This window comes from Glandiceps talaboti, chromosome 19 (assembly GCF_964340395.1).
Source record: "Glandiceps talaboti chromosome 19, keGlaTala1.1, whole genome shotgun sequence".
Taxonomy (NCBI): domain Eukaryota; kingdom Metazoa; phylum Hemichordata; class Enteropneusta; family Spengelidae; genus Glandiceps; species Glandiceps talaboti.
In genome coordinates, this window is record NC_135567.1 from 6,827,902 (window position 1) to 6,855,110 (window position 27,209).

At 33.8% G+C, this 27,209-nt stretch overlaps 1 protein-coding gene across 2 annotated transcripts in view; it reads right to left on the minus strand.

Moving 5' to 3' along the window:
- LOC144450278 (uncharacterized) overlaps positions 1-27,209 on the minus strand; it is a 105,679-nt gene that overhangs the window by 54,532 nt on the left and 23,938 nt on the right. For both annotated transcript variants that reach the window (XM_078140878.1, XM_078140877.1), the window contains exon 3: positions 23,262-23,360. In XM_078140878.1, coding sequence (XP_077997004.1) covers positions 23,262-23,360 — 99 coding nt within the window. The remainder of the gene's footprint in view (positions 1-23,261; positions 23,361-27,209) is intronic.

Here is a 27,209-nt window from a genome sequence, read left to right on the forward strand (position 1 = left end):
ATGGACCTTACACTACTACATTTTCTTTTTGTCTACTATTCCTTGAAGCACTGATACAAATATTGAAGTCAAATTAGGGAATACTCACTATTTATTAGGGGGCATTTCTCATAACACTTTTTGTTTCCTATATAAGGGAATGACCATATTGATGGAGAGGATACAATAGTCAGGGCTGAAATTTGGAAAAAAAATTACCCAGCTTGAAGTACAAATTTTGGCAGTATATTTGGATAGTGTAACATCTACAGATAGGCCTTCAGAAAACTGATGTTGCCCCTCTGGATTCTCTTGTGCAAACTCACTATACTTCTATCAGATATGACTGGTAAAGCTGTAAGTCAGTCAGAATATAGCCAAACATACATTCTTTCCAAAAAACATAAAAAAGTATATATGAAGTTGCTTTATACCCTAGCAACAAAACTGTTACCAAGACAACTGCTGTCAATATCCCCAACTACACCAAAGGTGTTAATATACTAAATGTGAAAGTGCTATTGATATGATGTAAATGTTTGTATATAATGTTTTGGGGACAACCAATTCACTGATTACATGATTATTTCGATCCAAGGTCAAGGTCATTGTAAAAAAAATCAAGGTCATCTTAATTTTTTGCAATTATTAAAACACTGTCGGAATCTTTTCTATTGCTAACATCAGACATGAACTTTACAGATGAAAATCGCTCAGAAAATAGCGAATTATATAGGTTTTTTTAGAAAAATAAAGCAAAGGCATATTCGGAGTTGTTTTTATTATAAACTTCTGTTACCAAGACAACTGGTATCGGGATCACCAAAATGTAATACTACTGAATATCTCAGGGTCACGAAGTGCCACAGATATGATGCAAGTGTCTATATATTAGTTTTAGAGGACGGGCAACTCACTTATCACCTGATCTTTTCGATCCAAGGTCAAGGTCATAGTCTAATTACACGGTCACCTCAATTTTTCACTTTTATTGAAACACCCACATTAGTTTTTTGCTATAAACTACTGCAGACTGACCTGTAAGGCCGCAAATCAGATTGCAAATTATATAGTCTGTCATAAATATTGTAGCACAGGTATATTTAGGGTTAACTTACTATGGGATAAGGGAACTGGCACCTTACAACCAAGTACTAAACTAAGACAGCTACTCATACTTTATTGACATCTAACACACAAAAACGTTCAACATTCATTACATATTGCCTCGACTTTGATATTGACCTTCATTTGATTGGTAAATTAGGAAAATGTAGGATTGGTTAGTAAACTAGTAAACATTTTTTTTAACTTGAGATACTCTAATTTGACTTAACTTTATTGTTTATGAAGAATACAGTCAAGATCCCAAATTGGACTCAAGCTCAGTGTATATTCAAGCTCAGAGTATATTCAAGCTCAGAGTATATTCAAGCTCAGTGTATATTCAAGCTCAGTGTATATTCAAGCTCAGTGTATATTCAAGCTCAGTGTATATTCAAGCTCAGTGTATATTCAAGCTCAGAGTATATTCAAGCTCAGAGTATATTCAAGCTCAGTGTATATTCAAGCTCAGTGTATATTCAAGCTCAGTGTATATTCAAGCTCAGAGTATATTCAAGCTCAGAGTATATTCAAGCTCAGAGTATATTCAAGCTCAGTGTATATTCAAGCTCAGTGTATATTCAAGCTCAGTGTATATTCAAGCTCAGTGTATATTCAAGCTCAGAGTATATTCAAGCTCAGAGTATATTCAAGCTCAGTGTATATTCAAGCTCAGTGTATATTCAAGCTCAGTGTATATTCAAGCTCAGTGTATATTCAAGCTCAGAGTATATTCAAGCTCAGGGTATATTCAAGCTCAGGGTATATTCAAGCTCAGTGTATATTCAAGCTCAGAGTATATTCAAGCTCAGAGTATATTCAAGCTCAGAGTATATTCAAGCTCAGAGTATATTCAAGCTCAGAGTATATTCAAGCTCAGTGTATATTCAAGCTCAGAGTATATTCAAGCTCAGAGTATATTCAAGCTCAGTGTATATTCAAGCTCAGTATATATTCAAGCTCAGAGTATATTCAAGCTCAGAGTATATTCAAGCTCAGAGTATATTCAAGCTCAGTGTATATTCAAGCTCAGAGTATATTCAAGCTCAGTGTATATTCAAGCTCAGTGTATATTCAAGCTCAGAGTATATTCAAGCTCAGTGTATATTCAAGCTCAGTGTATATTCAAGCTCGGTGTATATTCAAGCTCGGTGTATATTCAAGCTCAGAGTATATTCAAGCTCAGAGTATATTCAAGCTCAGAGTATATTCAAGCTCAGAGTATATTCAAGCTCAGTGTATATTCAAGCTCAGAGTATATTCAAGCTCAGAGTATATTCAAGCTCAGTGTATATTCAAGCTCAGTGTATATTCAAGCTCAGAGTATATTCAAGCTCAGAGTATATTCAAGCTCAGAGTATATTCAAGCTCAGTGTATATTCAAGCTCAGTGTATATTTCATTCCCGATACTTACCAACAAAAGTTTGTAACCAGGACTAAAGTCGAGATACAGAATTATGCAAAAAACAAAAATGCTATATATCTAAATGTCTCAAAGCACTATAGATATGATGCAAGTGTCTGTACATTTGTCTTAGTGGACTGGTAACTCACTGATACATATGTTTTTAGATAAAGGGTGGTCATATCGCATTTTGAGGTTTTACATACTGTTAAAGGATTATTGACAATGATTCTCCTGTTGCTTCTAGATAGTATTTGTTATATAGATTCTAGTCTATAAGGATGTTGTTTTCATAGTTTTTTTCTCATTACAGATATTTCAGACAGATTTTGTGCGAGAAATCATTAATCTTTCTGATTAGTCAATTTTTTTTTATTTTGTTGAGGATTTTTGTGTGATAATTTGGATATTCATGGTAGAGATTAAGTTGAAATTGTCAGTATTTTCAAATTCCTTCGTATTCATCTTTCACATCGACAGTTTTGGCAAAGAAATACTGAACACCTCATAAAGAAAGCACAACAGTATCTTTATCTTATCAAACACCTACCGGTACATTTAAGGACATTTCAAACGAGTCATGGTTGTAATTTAAAGCTTTTTTTTGAAATTGTTTCATGTTAATCCTGATATTTTGTTAATCCTGATATTTTGTTAAACCTGTGATTTATACATTGGTTTAGCCTGTGTTTTATTATCTATATACATTATTTTATATAAAACAAAACTAATCTATCAGATCTATCCTGAAAATTGGAATAATATATAATATCTGGCAATTATTTTTAAAATCCAATATTCGTATAAAACTTGAACGTATTAATTATCTGGAAATAAGTCTACATGTTCTAGTTTTTTGGAAAACAGTTATTATCAGATGTCAAATGATATCTCTTTATTCTACCTAAAGGCTAACTCACTTATCCGTAATTTTTCGAATTGTTCATATTCAATTTGATTTTAGACTCAAAGAGAGTAACAATATTTTAATTACAGCATCTTTATCTGATTTTGTGATTTTTTTACAGTAAAGTTTAGAAAGGATTCTTGATGGATTGCTTTTAACTATGTACTGTAAATTAAACTTTTTTTTCTTTTTTTTTCTTTGTTTTTGTGAAATGTTATTAGTTTATGAGCTGGTTCTTAAAATAAATCATTATTATTACTATAATTATCATTTATTATCATTAGTTACTATACTTACATTATAGTTATTATCATAGTGGTGTGTAGAACAGACCAATGGTGTTTTTACTGCTGTTACGGAATACAGAGCACTGACACGCTTATGTTACAACAATGTGTGTGGAGGTATACTGTAAAGTGCTACTTAATGCCCAGCCCACTGAACTCATCTCAGCCAGGCATCATATGATAGGGAACCCAGGAATGGTGTTATAAACAAAACAAACAAACAAACAAACAAACAAACAAACAAACAAACAAACAAACAAATAAATAAATAATAAACAGAAAAACCTAAATAAATATACATGGGATTCTAAAGTAATGGATAACTATCAATAAACATATATGTATGTATATACCGGTCTCTGAATGAGAGAATATAGGATATGTTTCTATATATACCATCTATATGTTGTTAGTATAAATAGGATATATAGAAACAAATAGTCTATTATTTCAATAGTATACAGACATGTATATACATATAGACATGTTTATAGACAGTTATCCATGAGTTTAACATATTTCATTTACCCATACATATATATTTATTCTTTATTTATTGATTTGTTTGTTTGTTTGTTTGTTTGTTTGTTTGTTTGTTCGTTAGATTGCAACACAGTTCCTGGGTTCCCTGTGCACAAACATGAAGTACATGTAGTGGGTTCTTACCTGTGTCATTCATAATTTCAGTACTAAACTGATAATTTACTAAAACCCCAATTTCTTCTTGTTTTATAACATACACATATGTATTTAATTTTGTTCCACACATTTTTGCTCTGTCATTTTTTAATAAGACTGTTGATATTACATTGCACCAGGCCTTGATATCATTGAGTTGAGCCCAAAATGTTGACCAATGCTTGAATTTCATGGTATTTTATTAGCCTATACTTTAGTTTACTATTAAGTTAAATGGAAATACTCAACTGACATTTTCCTATGCCATTAAAACAGATTCACATTTATTGACCAGATTGGGTTGAAATTTGATGGCAACATTCTTAATACATGATTATCTCATTAGTGATATGCAAATTACAGGTGTAGCCAACGAAGCTGTTCGTGCAAATAGCTGTTCATTAACGATTCTTCAATGTGCGGGCAATTTCCAAGCTTGGCCAGAGGGAGGGGAAAAATAACCCAGTATTTCAGTTGGCAACATATATTTCAGCTGTAAGATATGGGGAAAGGGGAAGGCAGTGGGCAAATTTATTTTTTTTTTACAATATTCACAAGAGGCAAATTAATTGTGTAATATAATAATTTATGTTTGACCACGTATGTCATCGAAACTGGTGAGGCAGTGCATTGAGATTGCAGCACAATCTAATATGTCAACTGACAACTGTCAATACGTATATATTAGAAGGAGAAACTATTTGCTGTGAGTATATCAAATAGCATCCTGAGTAAATTTAACATTGGGGCTTCAATTAATAGTGGACAGATGCCATATGTCTGGTAGTGGGTAGCAATGAGAGAGGAAACCTTGGTGAAAATTGTGGGGAGCGGGCAGTGGGCAGGGACATCTGTTGGGAGGACAGGTTGTGTAATATCGCAGTGGGAGGGCTGATACGAACAGCTTTCACTTTCCTCTCCAATCTTGAATCAAACGTAAAAAGTGTTTATTAGCTATGTTTTAACTTTCTGAAACAATTTCAGAAAAATGACTCATTTGCTGCACCTAAAATTACGTCTAAAAATGTGTCTTTTTGTCAAAAATCTATCATTCTAAAATACCTACAGGAATTTCATGGGGCTGCCTCTGGAGAGGTGTAGATGAGCTGCATTCACAACATGCTGATCCCATTAGTGATATGCAAATTAGGTCTAACCATTTTTATAAAGTGCCAATGACGTTGTACATAGCATAACTGTTGATGATACAGTTTAATTATCTGTAATGATTAACGTGGTCTTCTTGATAGACATACATTCTTTGAAGATTTATTCCCATGCCTTCCCATCCATGGTGTTAATGTTATACCTGCTATATACACCATCATTTAAATGTTACTATGGGCACTATCTTGTTTCTCGGCATATAATTTCGCAATGCTCATTCATTTACCTTCCTATCACCAGTGTTATTTTGGCATTATACGTCATTGTTTACCTGTTGCTATGGGTGTGGTCTTGTTACTAAGGGCATTTACATATTCTACAATAATGTTTATTCACTTGCAAACCCATCCCTGTTATAATTGTCAAGAAACCTATCATTTGACTGTTGCTAAGGGTTTGGTCATAGTTGCTAGGGTCAATTACATAAGTATGACACATTCACAATTTGCAGACTCTCAGTAAAACTTTCAGAATCATAACCAAATTTCATCTCCAGTAGTTCGAGAGGTAAAATTCAATACCAAAATCACTGCATCATCTACAAGACAGACAGACAAACAGACAGGCATTTTACCTTGAACCACAGTGTAGTTCAGTGTTCAAGTTAGGTACAAATGTAGGCACAGTTTTAAAGCAACAAAGAGGCTCAAATCCAGCTCAACACCTAATGACCCATAGGACTAGAACACAAGCAGTATACTATGACAGAAACTTAGATGATCTCCCAGTGTTAGAAGAAGGTGATGTGGTTAGAATGCTGAAACTGTTCATTCTAGGAAAAAAGAAATGGCCAAAAGCCATTGTCACACAGCGTTTGGATGAAAGATCTTAAGAAGTTGAGTCATCCAACACAACTTATCGACGTAGCAGAGCACACTTCAAGAAAATAATGGAACCAGCAGATTCTAAAGACTTGGGAGAAACAAACACGACATCTCATACTCCCAATATCATCAAACCACCACTGTCTACAAGGAGTAATTCTGAACGGTCCAACTGACCTGATGTCAAGGAAGCAACGTCATTATCACCTAAACCAATAGTTGCTACATCACCCAAGTCACCAATGAAATCCAGAAGTGGCCATGTAATATAACCACCATCCTACTGGAAAGACTATACAACTTAAGAATACTCAACTATGTGCTATATTGTGTTCTACACAGTTCTAGGACAAATGCCCCCAGACAAATGCCCCCATAGGACAAATGCCCCGGACCTACCCCCCCCGGTAAACTGTCATTGCCTATGAATAGAGATTAAAAAAATCCAGATTTTGGGAGTACACTTAAAATATGGTTTTTATCACTTTTATTGTATAACGGATAAATAGACAGCAGATGTTCAAAAAATGTTGAATTCGACCAAATAAAGCATGCTTTGATTTTATCACTTTTTATTGTATTATTACCAAAAGCGTGCTTATAAAGTGATTTCGGGTGGTGTACTTATGTTAAAAATGACTTAACTCAAACACAGTCATTGTAATATACACATACACATTTTATTTCAGACATTAGACTGAAATTGTGATGACAATAAAGACAAATACAAACAACAAAGTGTGATAAACATGGGATTTGATTTTTAAGTAAGGCAGTTAATAGAAATTACTTATGAGTAGAACTCCAGAATCTTATTGCATAAATACTAAATATTAACTATAATATTGAAAATTGGAGGTTGTGGACTTATTCCCCTAAAAATGCCAAGCACATGACAATTCTTGAAATCGGCAACAATTTGTGTAGAACTCTGGAATCTGATTGCATATAAATACTAAGTGATAAAACCATATTTTTCATTTTAAATACACCGCCTGAAATCACATCTTTCAATCGCACTATAGTAGAAATGCTAAGAAACCCTAAAAACATGCATATTGATTCTCTTAAGTTACCAATAATATATATCTTAATGAGGATGTAACTTGCTCTCTCTCTCTCTCTCTCTCCCCAACATGTTATCAGTCTTATAAGAATACAACAGTCGTTATAATTATGCTCTAACAATCTGTGTTTGTGTTATTTATTTATAACCATCCACAATTAAAACAAGTTTTACCATGGAAGTATCACCTACCATTCTAGAATGGTAAACTCCAAACAAATTTGTCTTTACAGATGTCACATACATGTACATATACTGTTATACATGTGCAATCTTATTGAATATATATTTTAATGAGCCATTTGTGATAGTTTTGATTAGAATGGAATTCAATGCAAGGATTGCATGTCTTGTTAAAACAATATTACAGAGTTTGTTGCAATACAGAAATGAATCATTTATACCATTCAGGTATCTCCCCTTATACCTCAATGATAATATTACCTTAACTACCATGCTCATAACTAGTGAAATCTCACAAAGGTGTAATAGACCATGTATTTGTTGAGAGACTATAACATGAACCAATATGATGAACTGACAAATCCCATTTTAATATAATTACATTATCATTTCAAATCTAAAAGGGACAGCACCTCCTTCACTGAGCTTTACCATCTATTTAGTGTACATGGGTTTGTATATTGACATACAAATGTAATTATCCAAACACTCCAAAAACTGTCAAATGAACCTTCTTCTTTTTTTTCAACATTTTAAAGACTCAAGCATCACAACTACACCAAAGTCAATTGTTCGTCAGTTAACAGTTACACAAGCCAATATCAAATGTTGAATACAACTTAAATATGTTTACATTCTTCAGATATTTTGTGATGTAATCTAACAGGATTTCACTTACGCTATGTTTTAATTAGACATGATAACTGACAAGACTATCTATCATAACATCTCTGTAGACCACAATAACAAAACTATTGGAAAAAAAGTTACAAGTACTGAATACAACTTTTGTCAGAAGAGCAAAACACTTCCTTGTTAAATAACTAGAAAGAGTTTTGAAAAGAATCAATATCTGTGACCCTGTCATATTCTTACACAGTTTTATAAGAAAGAGATGACAGTAATATATCATCATTTATTTTGTGTACTATATAATACGCTGAACAACATTCATATGATTTTAGTTTTTTTTTTGCAAGGATCAGTTTCAGACGAAGAATATATAATCCACTATAAGTGTATACATTAATTTTGACAAATATATCTCGGCTAATGATAAAAAATTATAATATAATGAATGTTCTCTAGCACTTTAGGGGAGGGAAGGGACAGGGGAAATCAGGCCTGGACTGTTACGTAAAAGGTGACCCTCCTCAGATTCTGTTGAGCCAAAAGTGTCCTGCCCTAAATTTCCTTCCTTAAAAATATGGCCCTTCCCCAGTAAAATATTTTTAAAACATGGTTTGAATGCTGTCAGACATGGAAAGGGACTGGAATCAATTGGTTTAAAAGAAGTAATCCCACTGCTTCCACCACATTGAAAGTTTTAAAGGCATTGGTTATTTCTCCAACTACTACTACCACAGTTTATTTGTGTCAACTCATTGCATTAATCAGTACCTGTGTTTGGATTTCAATGACTGAGTTGCAGGCCAGAACATTAACTCCAAAATACTAGTTGGCTCCAAATGTTATCATTGGGACTGTCAACATATCTAAACATTATCCCTAATACCTTACCCAACTGTTCCCGTTTTACTCCTGTGAGACCCACTTCTCTCCTCACAACTGATAATTAATTCACTATATGCCATATGGTTGCCAGCAGCGGTTTGATGACATGGTTTGATATGATATCTAACCCTAAACCAAAATTTAAGGCAACATTGGGTTGTTCATTACCATGGTTACAAGGGTGATATAGTATGCAAAGATAATATTATTTTTTAGGGCTCACTAATTGTACCCGTACCAACTATATTGCATGGTTAGGCTGTTTATTACAAGGATGTTATAGTAAAAGTTAAATATGTTTTGAGCACCTCATACCCATAGCTAACTACAATATTAATTTTTGAGGGTCACTAAGTGTTCACTTACTGGCTATTTCGCATGGTGTTTGTATACAATGCGGAGCAATAGGATGTCAACAACACAAAATAATGCTAAGCTAGACAATAAAGTTAGTCAAAGTGAAATGTGTTGCTCCCCTCATCTCATTTCCTAAAATATGGCCCTCCCCAAGAAATGATTTGTAAAAATACCGCCAATGGCATTGTAGCACAATTGTAGTTTTTAAAAATGTTTATCCATATGCTAGTCCATGCTAACAATAGGTGTTCATTTGCTGAATGACTACCCAGTTGCCTAGCCAACCATGTTGTTATCTTTGCGATATACGCTATCATTTGGCTGTTACTATGGGCGTTGTCATGTTGTTAGATATATTTGCATACATTTTTGCATTTTTTGTTCACTTGTGTATGAATTCCTGATATTATCTTTGCAAAATATATCATCATTTGGCTGTTGCTATGGGCGTGGTCTTCTTGTTAGACATATTTGCATACATTTTTAAATGTTTATTCATTTATCTTTCAATTCCTGTTGTTATCTTTTCAATATACGTGATTATTTGGCTGTTGCTATGGTTGTGGTCTTGTTGCTAGGCAAATTACGTACATTTTTGAATGTTTATTCAATCGTGTATTATTCCGTTATCTTTGTGAAATACACGACCATTTGGCTGTTGCTAAGGGCGTGGTCATGGTTGCTAGGGATATTTGCATACATTTTTTGAATGTTTACTCACTTGCCTACCAGATGTTATTATTTTTGACCAATATATACTGCCATTTGGTTGTTGCTAAGGGCGTGGTCATGGTTGCCAGGGCCAATTGTGTCAAAATATTTTGAAGGAAATCTGCATAATAACACTTCTAGAAACATCTCACCAAGTTTCAGTCTCATTGACCAAGTACTTTGTGCGATAGAATTTTTTCACTCAAAATTAACATTTTCACACCTAATTTGCATATCACTCATGACATCATTGTATCCTTAATACTTCTCCATCTATACATCCCTATGCATTCCCATTAAATTTCAGCCCAATCTGCTCAGTATTTTTGGAATTATTGATTTTTGACCAAAAAGACACATGTTTAGCCCTAATCATCATGTCATGAACAAATCTGATTTTATCACACCCCTTAAGAATGTTCCCACCAAATTTCGCACCAATCTGCCCAGGAGTTTCTAAGTTTGATTTTTTTTCAACAAAAATCACATTTTTTTTACCCAAATCACACACCTGTAATGCGATTATTTTCATTTGAACAATTTTCCAACTAGACCCCACAAGTAATGTCTCCACCAAATACCAAAGCAATCGGGTTGACAGTTTTTGAGTTTAAGTAATCCACACACATACACAGACAAACACCGCTCAATGCCTATAGCACTACTGAACCTACATTGTAGTTCAGTTGTACTAAAAAGAGACCCCATCCCTCCTAATTCCCCCAACCCACCCCTTATTAATTACTGAAGGCTTACTAATTTAACTTGTTTCATCCCAAATGTTCATTTTAATAAGATTTGCTTTTTAAAACTATATACAATAGAATCTAGTTATCCTGAAACAGCTTTCTGGCTTGATACAAATCTTATTCATATCGCTACATCTTACTATCACTCACAACAAAAATCCTACCAACATTACTATATGTGGTACATTTCTTTCTGTAAAATACCATTATTTTAGCATATCATCACCAACTAAGTATATATTGTTACTCAATATACATACTTATGTACAATTAACATACATACATACATACATACATACATACATGTACATACACATACATACATACATACATACATACATACATACATACATACATAACAACAAGTTATTTATCAACAATCACAAATATACAGACATGAATTATATACTATATAGCATACTAATCACAATTATCTATGTATAATTTTGACTGATGTGTAAATACTGGTAGCCAACCATCACCCGTAATGAGGCCTGAAAGAATCATTTGTTTGGTTCCGGTTACCTGATCCCCACTTAGCGTTTTACTGCTGACCCTAAACCGACCCTTTACGCATTCGAATAAAAAATCACAAAAATTGTTGTTTCACGAGAAATAGTGGATGCGAAAACTGATAATAATTTCAAAAGACAAAATAAAGCTGTTCTTCCAATCTGCAATGGCTGTACATCTGATGAGGAGAAACCAATAACACAGAGACCATTTGGAAAACAATAGAATACCTGAAGTAGACACTCACACTCACACATGAAAATAAACAAACAACAAATCTACCTATCCCACCTATTCTAAAATTGAGCTTAGTAGGAACCACACAATTTAAAATAGAATTACAATGGAGTGACTAATTGTAATGTATTAGAATAATTAGATTGTACTTTATTTCAGTTAATTATGTCAATATTTAATTGAAATGGTGTGCTATATTCTTCATGTATACATATTTATCAGTTGACACATATTCATAGATATTTTAAGCAAAACCCCACAACACAGATATAAACTAAGATATTTTTGTAAACTTTGAAACTAAGTGAATACATATTCATGTTTCAGCTAATACATGTGTATCTGTTGACTCCCATGAATCCATAGCAAAGACAAACACTGAACAATGTCTGAGCAACTTGATAGGGGGCACAGGCTGAGTTTGTCAAATATTTTATTCACCTGAAAGTAGTTAATAAAACCCTAAATATTCTAGTATAGTTTTAATACGGACACATGCCTTCTATGACATAATACAATAATTATTGTCATCTTGCATTGTTACTATAGTTGATTACACAATACAGATTTTCTTGACATTTCTAAAGTGAAAATACAATAAATTGTAATATGGGATCTTTCTTTTAGGTCTGTTCATATAGCTTGAATATAGTTGTAAATTAACTTTGACTTTACACAGGTAATCCCCTAGGCTAATCACATCTCTAGTCTGTGAATAAATCTGTACTTTACAATTTATTAAAATGTCACCATGCATGAAAAGCTTGATTACTTGTGATTAGCTGTGTTGACTGTTTACAATTCACTTTCCTGTATGTACAATGTACTACAATTAATCCGTTTACAATTTTTTCAGTGTTCTGCAAAAATAGACTTGGTCTGTGTATTTTACATTTTTTAGAAAATACCGCCAATGGTGTTGTAGCACAACTGTATTTAGCTGCTATGGGGGTGGTCTTGTTGCTAGGCATATTTGCATACATTTTTGGAACCTTTATTAACTTCCCTGCCCTTCCCACTTTTCATCTTTCCAATATAAACCATTATTTAGTTGTTGCTATGGGCCGGGCATGGTCTTTTTGCTAGATATATCTGCATACATATTTGAATCTGCATTCACTTACCTACCAATCCCTGTTGTTATCTTTGCAGTATGCATCATTTCACTGTTTCTAAGGGCATGGTCATGGTTGCTAGGGTAAATTTCCTCATAATGTTTTCAACCATAACTGAAGAATAACATTTCCAGAAACATCTCCACTAAGTTTCAACTCATTCACCTTGCAATTTCAGTTTCAAGATACATTTGTAAGTTTCCACCAAAATTGACATTTTAGACCTAATTTTCACATCATTGATGGGATCATCATGTTTTGACCAATTCTTAATATAAACACACTGAAGAATGTTCCAATCAATTTCAGCCCAATATCCTCAGCCGTTTTGGAATTAAAGATTTTTGATAAAAAAATACACATTTTAGACCTAATTTTCACATCACTGATGAGCTCATCATGTTATGAACAATTCTTAGTTTAAACAACACTACGAATGTTCCAATCAAATTTGACACCAATCTGCCCAGTAACACAGACACAGACACACACACACACACACACACACACACACACACACTTTGCCATGCCTGTAGCACTACTGAACCTAAGAAGCTCAGTTATGCTAAAAAAGATTTGCTAAAAAGATGGTACATTTTTTTTAACAAATACTAACAAAATACCCATTTCTCATCCATACAGGATTAGTTATGTTATGTACAAAGTGTTTTTCAGCAATCATTATGAACATCAGATCACAAACAAATCTTCATATAATTCCTGATTATTGACATTAAAACTACACTAGCTCTATTTTTTAATCTAATCAAAACAATCAACAATTTATAGTATAAATCTGTTGAATAACTTATCAAATGAGATTACACTTGTTAATTTGTGGGTAATCAAATCTGTATGCTATAATAACGTTGGCGGTGGTGATATATGGTCTAGACCATCAAATACTGTAATTGTATTTGATTCTGTGCACACTTATACATATATATACACATAAATGTTTACTGGGGTGTCAAAATAGCAGCAATGGCATTGTAGCACAACTGTATTTAGCCGTTTCTATGGACGTGGTCTAGTTGCTAGGCATATTTGCATAAATTTTTTGAATCTGCATTTGGTTACCTACCATCCATGTTGTTATCTTTGTAATATGCATTGTTATTTCACTTTTGCTAAGGGCGTGGTTATGGTTGCTAGGGCCAAATGTTTAAAAATGTTTTCAACAATAACTGCAGAATAACACATAGAAACATCCCCAACATGTTTCAACCCCATTCAAGTAGTTTCAAGATGTAAGCTTTTGAGCAAAATTGACATTTTTAGACCTAATTTGCATATTGCTAATGGGATTATCATGTTGTGAATACACTTTCATCTACACATGCCCAGATGCCTCCCCATTAAATTTCAGCCCAATCTACTAGGTATTTTAGAATGATAGATTTTTGACAATCTGCTGTTGTTTATGAATTATAGATTTTTGATCAAAAAGACACATTTTCATGCCTAATTTGCATATCACTGATGGGATCATCATGTCGTTAACAATTCTTAATCTAAACACCTTTAACAACATTCCAACCAAATTTCAGACCGATCTGCACTGTAGCTTTGGAGTTTATGTTTTTTTACCAAAAATCTGATTTGTTGACCCAAATAAAAAACTAGTGGTACGATCAGTTTGACTTGAACAATTTCCCAACTAGACACCCAAGGTAATGGACCCACCAAATATCATGGCAATCGGTCAAGCAGTTTTTGACTTTAAATTGTTTACATCCACACACACAAACACCCAGACAGACAGACAGAAAGACAGACAGACAGACATACAGACAGACAGACAGACAGACACACACACAGACAGACAGACAGACAGACAGACAGACAGACAGACAGACAGACAGACAGACAGACAGACAGACAGACAGACAGACAGATACTTTGCCATGCCTATAGCACTAATGAACCTTATCAGTTCAGTTGTGCTAAAAATGGACTCTGTTGCAGCTAGTGCAGGTTTAAGCAAGGTATGTTGCTAAGGATTATGATAGAACCCCATGACATGTGAGTACAAGTGTGGCATACTCAGTGTATTTGTATGAGTGCTTGCAGTGTTCTCTGCAGCAGTACTGCAATGTCATACACGTATTTAACATTAATGGTGTTCGGAGTCCCCTTCCCCCTCTTTCTAATTTGCAGATCACTAATGAGATCACCATGATGGTGCTTGAGATTTCTGCACATGCAGATCCCTACATTCCCTTGAAATTTAAGCTTAATCTGCTAGAAAAAAAGACATTTTTAGCCCTAATTTACATATTATTGATGGAATCATCATGTGAAGAATTCTTAATGTAACCACCTTTAAGAATGTTCCCACCAAATTTTAGACCTATCTGCCTAGTAGTTTTTGAGTTTAAGTTTTTTCACAAAAATCACATTTTTTACCCAAATCACAGCAGTGATGAGATCATTTTGACTAGAACAATTTCCCAACTAGAAACCCAAGGTAATGGACTCACCAAATATCATGGCAATCAGTTCAGTAGTTTTTGACTTTAAGTTGTTTACACATACACACACACAAACACACACACAGACACACACTCAGAGAGACAGAGACAGACAGACAGACAGACAGACAGACAGGCAGGCAGACACTTATATAGTGATGCCTATAGCACTATTGAACCTTATCAGTTCAGTTATGCTAAAAATTTTAATGAGTGTTCTTTAGCACTTGAGCAGATTGTTTTAATTTTCGATCAATCATTCTCTTTATTTCAGCTAGTAGAGAAGTAACAAAGAGTATTGAATTCAAAGGAAGACATAAATTGTTGGGAAGAGGTTGGCTCAGATAGGATGTCAAAAGGAGAAGGCAAGACCTGTGGTGTCAGTATCATCGATGTGTATTAATCACGATGGAGAATCTACCTGTAGGTGTTTGTTAAATTAACCAAAACTTTGGATGAAAGACTTAATAAAAAGGACTATAATAATAAATCACAACAGACACAATTGTTGAAAGGTTTGTCTCTGACAGAGTGTGATCTAAAAGTGTTGACTAGGACTACATGAAAGATATCGTATCCCTGTATTGACAGATAATACTAATACCTACATCCTAACAACACAACACGTTGAATATACCATATACTGGACTGTTCTAATTTAACTTGTTTCATCAGTGGTTTAGTCTAGTTCCTATACAGTATCTTTATGATTTATACCTTCACTCACAGTATAGTGAAGGCTCTGACGAAAGATGTTAATTATGGCTCAACCTTATTGTGAGTAAAACATGAACAGCACATACAACTAGTAATAAAGGGGTGTCATCACTGCTCATTAAATATTAATTTGGTACTGTTTTTACAATGTCCAATGTCCAACCAGGACTCCACCGCAGGTATGTTTAAACTCAATCATGTGGGGGACGCAACAACATAATCATATTTATATGAATGCTGTATGAGGGAACACAGGAATGTGTGCTGATTAAGGGACTTTGACCAGACTTTGGTTAGGGTTAGGAACCATAGTTTGGCATCCAAACTATCACTGGGTTTGACTCCACAATTTTCCTTTCAATTAGTTTTGCTTTTTAATACTATATACAATTGGATCTAATTATTAATATCATCCATATCCAGTGTAAAATAACACCACTTTAATTGTAAGGTTAACATGTGGACCTTCTAACTGTAGTCCATTTGTAAAGAATGTTGTAACAGCTAACAGTGTAATGAGATTGTCCCAACTGTAATTATCAATAACTGTAATGTATGACAATTGAACTTTTTACTTCACACTGACAACACTATTTACAGACTTATTGCATTTAGAGATACCTCACTGGGATGCTAATTAAAATAAATGTAACTGGTGCATTTGTACACTTGATATGAGATGTCATAAACAATTGTGACTAGCAGTGAAAAACTTTGGTCTGATGTTAAGTTTTGTAATTTCTGAAAATATTGGAAATTAAAGACAAGTCACATAGAAGTCATGTTGAGATTGTAGGAACATACAAAATTGTTTCATCATTATTTGGGGGAAAATATTGTTTATTGAAGTTAGCCAAAGTTAAACATATTGAATTATAGGTTGTTCATTAAAATGACATTGATCTTTTGGCTTCTAAGAATATCTATATCTTAGCATGTATTCAAATTGTCATTATGACAACATGAATAGCAAATGTGGATAACAATCTGAGGCTACGTTTTCCCTGTGAATGGACTAGAAAAGCTGAGTAAATGGCAAAAATACAGACTTGTGCTGTTCTGTTTGCTGATAATATGTAGGGGTGAGGTTTTGAAATCATTACGCAAAAAATCTAGAATATAACCTTGATAGAAAAATATATAAAAATAACTTGTCAATTGCATTGCCACTTGTAGTATTACTAATATTATAATATTGATATGTGTAAAACAAACAGTCTTTAAACTCAGCTAACCCCTGTTTATCAGAAATAATTGCACACAGGAATCATTGAGTTTTATTGTAACACACCATATAACTATGTGCCAATCATTCAGTTTAGGGAGGTTATGATATTTGTGATAGCAGACTCCCCTGCTCCACCCACAAAAGACACATTTTTATGCTCTAATTTGCATATCGCTGATAAAATCAGCATATCATCAGTACTTCTAAATCTAAACACTCCTAAGTACGTTCCCACCAGACCTAAAAACTGAACAGAAACAAATGGTTGAGCACCAAAACACCAAAATTGCTACTAAACTGCCGCCAAAAAGGGTGGGGCCCTCGCAGTCCGTAATTAACAATTTATCCCTAGAGAAATATACATATTACAGGTTAATCTGCTCAGTAGTTTTGGTATTATAGATTTTGACCCAAACCACACATCTCTGATGCAATCATTTTCTTTTGAACAATTTTCCATCTACATGCTCTATGTAATGTCCCATCAAATATCAAGGTAATCAGTCTTTCAAAAAATCTTTATTATGAGTTGTCTGTATTACCTCTTTTTTGACTTATAGAATCAATATATTGTTTTAACCATGGTGACTGGTTGAATTCTAATACTTTATGAACATTCTTAACGTTCAAATCTATATTGGTATATAACTGTATATAACTATAGATATCTAGAGTGTAAAACATTAATTTTTACCCCCTCAGTAGTAATGTATTTATCTTGAATTTCATACAAACCTACATTGGTATCTATAACTATAGATTTCTATATACCAAACTGTTCCCACTTTACTTCTGTAAGACCCACTCCTCTCCTCACAACTGACAATTCATTTACTATATGCCATATGGTTGTCAATGTCAGCAGTGATTTGATGACATGGTCTGATATTATGATACCAAACCCAACACCTAAGCCATTAATTTATGGTAACACTGGACTGTTCATTACCATGGTTACACAGATGATATAGTAAAAGTGAACTTGTTTTGATCATTTCATAACCATAGCTTATAACAATGTAAAGTACAGTGATAGGATGCCAAAATCAAAAAATAATGCTAAACTACACAACATAGTTAGTCAAAGTAAAATGTGACCCTCCCCTATCCCATTTTCTAAAATATGGCCCTTCTCCAAGAAACGATTTGTAAAGGTTGCCCCCCCCCCATTCCTCCTCCTAATTCCACTGGTCATACCCTCCTCCCCCCCCCTTTGAATTACTGAAGGCTTCATAATTTAACTTGTTCCATCAGTGCGTTTCACTCCATAATGTTTATTTTAAATGAGTTTTGATTTTTAAAACTATATACAACGGAATCCAGTTGTCCTGAAACACAGCATTCTGTCTTGACAAAATATTATTCATATTGCTACATTTTACTGTCAGTCACAGCAAAAATCCTACCAACATTACTACTTGTGGTACATTTCTTTCTATGAGATACCAGTATTTAAGCAGATCATAACCAACTAAGTATATATTGTTATTCCATGTATGTTGACAATCTAAGACATTGGTAACCTATGCAAAAACATGTAGCAATGTTGATAACATTTTGGTTCTCTACATTGTAGATGATGAAATGTAGTAATTCTAGTATAAATGTTGACATCCAAGATGATAAATTTGTAGCATAGTAAGATTTTGTGTTGAACCACACATTGTTCTGTTTTAGGTTAACTGGTTTCTATTGTAACTTAGGGATCGGTCAGTTTCTTCGGTCTGAGGGGACCGGTGGATTGGGAAGGGGGATCACCTTGTTTTTGAAATTGGCAGTAGGGGGTTTAACTTATTTATATAAGTTCTAAGCATGTTATGGACATCTAACGAGATTTTTCAATGCAAGATGGTAAGGCTTAGTAATCATCAGAATTGATACCTTCCCATTGACTATGATGTCAATTGCACCTGGTAAATATATAAGTTCTAAGCATGATTGTTCTAGAAAGATGTATTTTTCCTGATCAGAAGTCATATTAGCACCAGTTTCACAACTTGAAAATATACTACTCGCATTTGGTAGGAATCATTGACATCCGGGGGGGGGGGGGTATGTACAATTGTGACCATTTTGAATACAGGAAAACTTATAGTAGTAGTAATTCTTGTAGTTGATAATGATTTGTAATTGTGCGCTCTCTTGTTGATGCTTGTCAGTATTATTTATTTATTTATTTATTTATAGTTTGTTTGTTTTGTATGTTTGTTTTCGTAAATATAACAAATAAGCCTGAGTGCCCTGTGATTGTAGTTACCGGAGGTTCCCTTAGGATGCTTCCACAAAAAATTGGTGGTGGTGGTGGTGGTGGTGGGGGGGTGGTTTCTGTCAAACCCCCAATTTTTTAAGTACCCCCCCCCTCGTCACAGCCCAAAATGTTGAAGTACATTTTAAACAGCATATAAGTTTGGTGGTTTTTTTTACAATACACGCACACATACCATACATACATACATACATACATACATACATACACACACACACATACATACATACATACATACATACATACATACATACATAATTTATATATACAATGTACATACATACATACATACATACATACATATATACATACATACATACATACACACACACACACACAAATACATACATACATACATACATACATACATACATACATACATACATATATACTGATCACATTACTATCCAGGCATCAAGTACCCTGCCTGTAAAACAATGTCTACCAAGACATTCTCTTTGCAAAAATTAAAAGAATGTGTTTTACTGTTCTGTCCCTTTGGCACAAACTGAGATTGTCTTCTTAATTACATTTGCAAATGTTGATGAACAAGCTATTTAAAAACAGTTTTGTAACGGAATGTATTAGTTCAGTACCCAAATTGTAAAGTAGTAAAAACTGACAACTTGAACAGAATGACGTTGAATAACACTATAAAATGCAGTTTTGCATCTTGTTCTTGTTTGATTTAATGGAATATACTGTCAAGAGAAAATAAATGTAACTCAAACAAGCCAAGCCACATTTTCATGTCACAGAATGTTGCATTAAGTCATATATTGGTATTGATATTTACATAGTGCATGCAGTATCGTTGTATTGTCTTCTTTCAAGACTTTTTACAAAACCTTTACTAAGTGTGTTCATTTTACTTTTTAGACTTCCATGTGGTAGCTCTCCTTCCAGAATGTGTATAATGAAAATGTCATTTTCAACAACGTCACTCTTATCATCATCATCAGAACAATCTCTCCTTCAAGTAAATCTGAGTTTGAACTATATGTATCTGTATCATCATTCTCACTGTGATTATCACTGTTTTCAAATAACACATTACTCCCACTATCAATATTGATAATAATGTATCTATTTACTTATACTTAATATATTTAGGCAAAGTTTAAAAGTTAAAAAAAGTTCATTTCTCTTTTTTTTCTATGATAGTTAATATGCCAAATATTATCATTTGTTACACATTTAGCAGCTGGTGTTCAGCTCACCATTTCTAGAAAGTACCTAGCATACCTTAGAGTTTATGTTGTAAAGTTATAGTCATGTCAATAGGAGAGGAATTTTACACAAAATAGTTCGATATCACTTAGGAACAAGGGAAGGGTGGTCATATTAAACAAAATATTTTCAGTATAAGTGGAAAGGGAAATTTGAAGCATAAAATACCATATAGAATATCAGTATACCACATTAGTAAATATACCGCCAATGGCGTTGTAGCACAACTGTACAGTTTTTAAAAATGTTTATCCATATGCTAGTCCATACTAACAATAGGTGTTCATTTGCTGAATAACTATCCAGTTGCCTATCCAACCATGTTGCTATCTTTACGATAAATGCTATCATTTGGCTGTTGCTATGGGTGTGGTCATGTTGTTAGATATATTTGCATACATTTATGTATGTTTTTGTTCACTTGTGTATGAATTCCTGATATTGTCTTTGCAATACATGTGATCATTTGGCTGTTGCTATGGGCGTGGTCTTGTTGCTATGCAATTTTACATACATTTTTTGAATGTTTATTCAATTGTCTATTAAACCCTGTTGTTATCTTTGTGAAATACACCACCGTTTGGCTGTTGCTATGGGCGTGGTCATGGTTGCTAGGGTATTTGCATACATTTTTTGAATGTTTACTCACTTGCCTACCAGATGATATTGTTATTTGACCAAAATATACTGCCATTTGGTTGTTGCTAAAGGGCATGATCATGGTCGCTAGGGCCAATTTTGTCAAAATATTTTGAAGAAAATCTGCAGAATAATTGTTTCAGAAACATCTCGCCAAGTTTCAGACTCATTGACCAAGTACTTTATGAGATATAAGTTTTTGACCAAAAATGAACATTCTTACACCTAATTTGCATATCACTCATGGCATCATTGTATGCTTAATATATCTTCGTCCATACATCCCAAGATGCATTCCCATTAAATTTCAGCCCAATCTGCTCAGTAGTTTTTGGAATTATAGATTTTTAACCAAAAAGACACATTTTAGCCCTAATTTGCATATCACTTATGGAATCTTCATGTCATGAACAAATCTTACTTTACACCCCCTAAAGAATCTTCCCACCAAATTTCACACCAATCTGCCCAGTAGTTTCTGAGCTTAAGTTTTTTGACCAAAAATCACATTTTTTGACCCAAATCACACACCTGTGATGCGATCATTTTGATTTGAACAATTTCCCAACTAGACACCCAAGGTAATGGACCCACCAAATATCATGGCAATCGGTTCAGCAGTTTTTGACTTTAATTGTTTACACATACACACACACACACACACACACACACACACACACACACACACACAGACAGACAGACGCCGGGCGATCCCTATAGCACTACTGAACCTCAGTCAGTTCAGTTGTGCTAAAAACTGATGGAAAGTGATGGAAAGTGCTGATAAACATGACATTTATTCCTTGTGTTGTGATAGTGCATGCAATCATTAGAATCGGAGGGCTTTTGCTCAAAATGCATTTTGACATCGTTGTTGAAACTGATTTTTGCACATAGCAGGGGAAATGACTACTTTACAGTAATCCTGGTCCTGGATATGTTCAACCCTGAAGCTACACATTTTAAGACACTGGTATTTTTTGGACCAAAAACAGCAAGTGCCATTCAACTTTTACGTTGATATATTATTTTGTATGTGCAATTTGAAGGATCAACAACATTTAACAACAAGACATATGGCAGCAGTGATTTTTCAAACTGTACTCCAAACTTTGGAATGGCTTACCACAAGAAATTTGTCAGTCATCAAATCTGGAGACTTTTTTGGACAAATTGAAAGCACATCTCTTCAAACTAGCATATTGTGTGGATTGAACCTTTCAAGTGCCATTAAACAGAACTTATCTTTTGGAATCTGACACTATGGTTGAAAATAACTGACCACCTATTGATAGGTTAATTTTCCCATGTATGAGGAGTCATGAAGTCAATTTATTTTTCAGGCCCCCCCCCCCCCCCCATGACCCACATTATTTTTTTCAGATACCCCCCCCAATGCTATGCACATTTTTTCGCGAAACCCCCCCCCCCCTAAAATATCCCCCAACAAGTTTTTGTGAAAGCAGCCTTAATATCAAATTGTAAGCTTTATTGAAAAGAAGTATCATCCAAACACACAAACAGACCTAGTAGAAGTGAGCCACCAATGCAATGGTTGTGAGTTGTGTGTTTCTGAACTTTCCTTTACGTCTGTTCATATTGCTTGAATATAGTTGTACATTAACTTTGAATAAACAAGGGTAATCCCCTAGGCTAATCACATCTCTAGTCTGTTACAAAAACATGTCAAAATATAACTCTATAGCATTTCTATAGTTGTCTACAAAATATCTATAAAATCTTTTTGTAAGGGGAGCTGATTTTTTTATGAAAATATGCCGGTACTTACCTGATCAAGTTAAATTATTGTAAAAATATTCTCTGAAAAAATCAATTGACCTCACATTGGGATGTATGTATATGTCACAGAGTAGATAAATAAGATATTAGTCATCTAAAATCAACTTACGATAGCAGCAGCATTTACTTGGGCCCCAGCTTCCAGCAGCAATTTACAGATATCCAAATGCCCTTCCTCAGCTCCATAATGTAGACTTGTCGCGTTGAACTATAATTAAAAGACACATTATGTATTAATCCTCCTGTTATAATATTGCAATATATTATATCAATAATATGTGTAAAATTACTTGAAATGTTTCCCAAGTCTTATTATTATTATTATATATATAGATTGGTTAATGTTCACATAGAAAAAACTATGTATTTAAAATTTGACGTTATTTGTATTTATTACATGTAATGTGTACTGTAAAAGTTTTTATTTTGATAAAATACATGTCAGAAGTCATTATAAGAATTGATGATATTTTTGGTAAAATCACAAACATTCCTAGACATGCACCTCAATAATATTCCTTGCCATACTGTGTTCAAAATGGTCAAATGTGTCAATCATGGTACCATGTTCTGTGTGGTTCTTAACGCATATTGTTACAGTGAACTTGTACTTATATATAAGAAAAAATAGATTCTGTCATATACATGACATCACATTGTTTGGAACCAGAAAAAACTGTTTGGGTATAATAATGTATCTGTTAAAACATTTGTGATAGTGATGTTTTGTTGTTCTTGTTGTTGTTGTTGTTGTTGTTGTTGTTGTTGTTGTTGTTGTTGTTGTTGTTGTTGTTGTTGTTGTTGTTTCATTTGGTTTTCACCACACCCTTCTAAAGTTCAGACTGTTCAGTGGTGCAACCTCTGTCATCAAAACCAAGTACATGTCATACAGATTCTTGTATTCAACCATTAACCTTCTGGTACATGTACATTACAATGAGTGTGTAGAATTAATGATACAAAAAATACTTATGGTCAAATCATTTTAAAGGCAGATGGAACACTACAAGTATGACATGTACAATGATATTTTAAGCATACCAAATATCATAAGATAAATTTTAGATGTAAGTATTATTTACACACACACACACACACACACACAGACACAGACACACACACACACACAGAGACACACACAGACACACACACACACACATTTCACCATGCATTTAGCACTGCCAACTCTAGTTATTCCATGTTACAGAGAAATATCTTACTTAAATACACCAAATTGGAATGACTGTTTCATAGGAACTAGCTTAATTTGCCAAAAAAATTTATAGTAAATTAAGAGCAAAAAATGTTTATTTTCAGTGAGTTGTTTTTTGATAATGACCAAGAAAAGAACTATAAATATCAATACATAAATGTGCATAAATCAGAAAATTCAAAATGTTTTACTACATTTTTAAAAAAATCCCATAATTCTGATAAATAACATGTTATTTGACAGCTCAATCATGAGAATAAAGTGCTCTTGTCAGAATATAACTACAATGCCCATTACTGAAAATGGTATTTTGCCAAATGTTACAAGAATTGTATGATGGAAGAAGAATTCAGAATTCAGACCTCTTTTGGAAACGTCTGGAAGAATATTACTCTCTTGGAAAACTAGTGATTGTAAGAAAAAACACTGTATAACTTCACAAGTTTCTTGGTAAATTCTCAAGAGAATGTATAAAAATGCCAAGATACCTTCTGACTTTATGCATGACTGTGTTCTTCTTTCAGAAACTAACTATGACAACAATCTCTGCTGTAATGTCTACATGTGATATATGAAGAACTTCCAAAATTACTATTTTCTTGCAATTCTGGTAGTAGCTAAGACAACAATTTCCAACACAGGAATTGTTATATTATGAAAACATCTCTTTAATTTGAGTAGTATAAGAACTGATGGGACCAGCACCTTTGCTAGAAAACACAATACATGGAATGTCATGACTTGAGTGTTAATGTCTGAGAGTATCGTATCCTGGAAGTGTGGGCTTCCCATCAGTTCTTATACTACTATAGGAGGCTGAAAGGTGGGACTTTCGTAGGGAGGTATTTTTTTCTTGGGTGGAGAAGGGAAGGGAGAATACAATAATATCTATTATCAGATTATATGGGAGAATAATAGAAAGGATTCGGGGGGGGGGGGGCTCTGAAACCCTTTCATAAGTTTCAAAATAATTCCCTAAAAAAAGTCCTGAGTTTGGGAGTCAGAAGGGTCACTATCAGAATATCAATAATTTCTAGGATCACAATTTCTGGGAAGAATTGGGGGCGAAAAAATAAGTCATGAGTTATAAGTTATGATATTTTTAGGTAATCTTTTTGAAAGGGTTTTGGGGGTCCAACCCAGATATGCAGAAACACAAATCGTACTTCACATTACTTTTTATAGTGAAGGCTCGTTAACATTGGATTCTGCTTCCTAAGATTTGTTTTCTCTCTCAATTTTAAATTTTGTGATGCCAGCCATTTTTAATTTGACTGATATATGCAAATGTATTCCAATTTTTAGAAGAGCTTCCAGCTAAAATCAATTAGCAGGTGCTGAGAAACAATCATGCCAAATTTGGCACCTTTATGTAAATGATTTCCCATAATTATAGCTGTTTTCAATGGTAATAATGTCATTGGGAATGTTATCCATATATCTGGAACATAAATACATATATTCTAAAAAAGCTTCCAGGATAAAATCAATAAATTAATCTTAAGCATGATTCATGACAACATTATTGTTTTTCAGTAGGTTATTTTGCTGAAACATGATTTTTCAAGGTTGATGGCGATTATTTTGAATTTTACTGGTTTATGCAAATATTCAGGTGGACTCCTATGCTCAAATCAATAAATAGATCCTTAGGAACATTCATGTCATATTTGGTGCTTTTATCCGGCATGTAACAATCAAGTTGCTAAACCACCTGACTATTGTGCATACGAATATTCGATGCTCCTTTTTTCAGAAAAATGTCTTCCAAATAAGGGCGTCTTGCACGTTATTTATAAAAACTAACAAACAATTTAGTAATCTGAGAATTTTTTGGAGATACAATCTCACCATAACAATAATAACATAATAACATAATAATAATAATAGTAACAATATGATGCAAGGATGTTTTATTTCACCAAGAAATGCTTTGGATTAGAGAATTAATTGTTCCAGCAACAGCAGAGTATGAACCATTTAGAGAATGAATTGTTCCGGGTCAACATAATCTTTGTAAATGATCTATTTAAAGTACATTTGATTTTACCATTTGATGCATACAACTGTTCAGGTCAAAATAAGAACAAAAGTGTCTTACAGTATTTTAGATATCGTTGTAGTAAAGGGATACATGAAGATATCCAATACCATTATATGGAAGTTGGTCATCCTTAATGTATTATGTGATTCTGTCTTTGGTAAGATAAGTCAGTTGTACAGGAGGAATGATAACTATAGTACAACTATGTCATGTTGTAAATATGAGTTCAAAGGTCAACTCTTCTAGGCCTAATACATCTCAAACTACAACTAATGATGGTCAGAATGAATCAAATTATCAGTTGGAGGGAGTGGTGGGATGAGTAAAAAGTATATGAAGTGTCGCAGAGGTATCAGTGCATATCATCACTTTAGATTTACTAAAGATGACCCTGGTGCTGTGTATGTAAATAAATCAATCTCTGATCCTGAGGAACGTGTGTATTTAGTAAAAAAAGGGGGGGGGGGTCACTTGGCCACCAACTGATGAGAGTTTACCATCAGTGCTACCAGCTGGTGGACTTTCCAGACAGCAATACTGTGATCTGCAGATCAAAGTACTGGCGCTGTATGTAAGGGAACCATACAGGGGTAGTTTCTTCCCCATCACAGCTACACAGCTCGAGGAATAGCATAGAAACATGAACAAGTCGCTATCTAAAGTATTGTATCCATATTATGTCTTAATTGTTGCAGCTCATAATAGCAAACTAAGAATGTCTTACACTGAATGAAAATTTGAAGTCTTCACGCTTTGACTGTATTTTCAATACACAAATAAATTTGAAATCTAAAAACAGC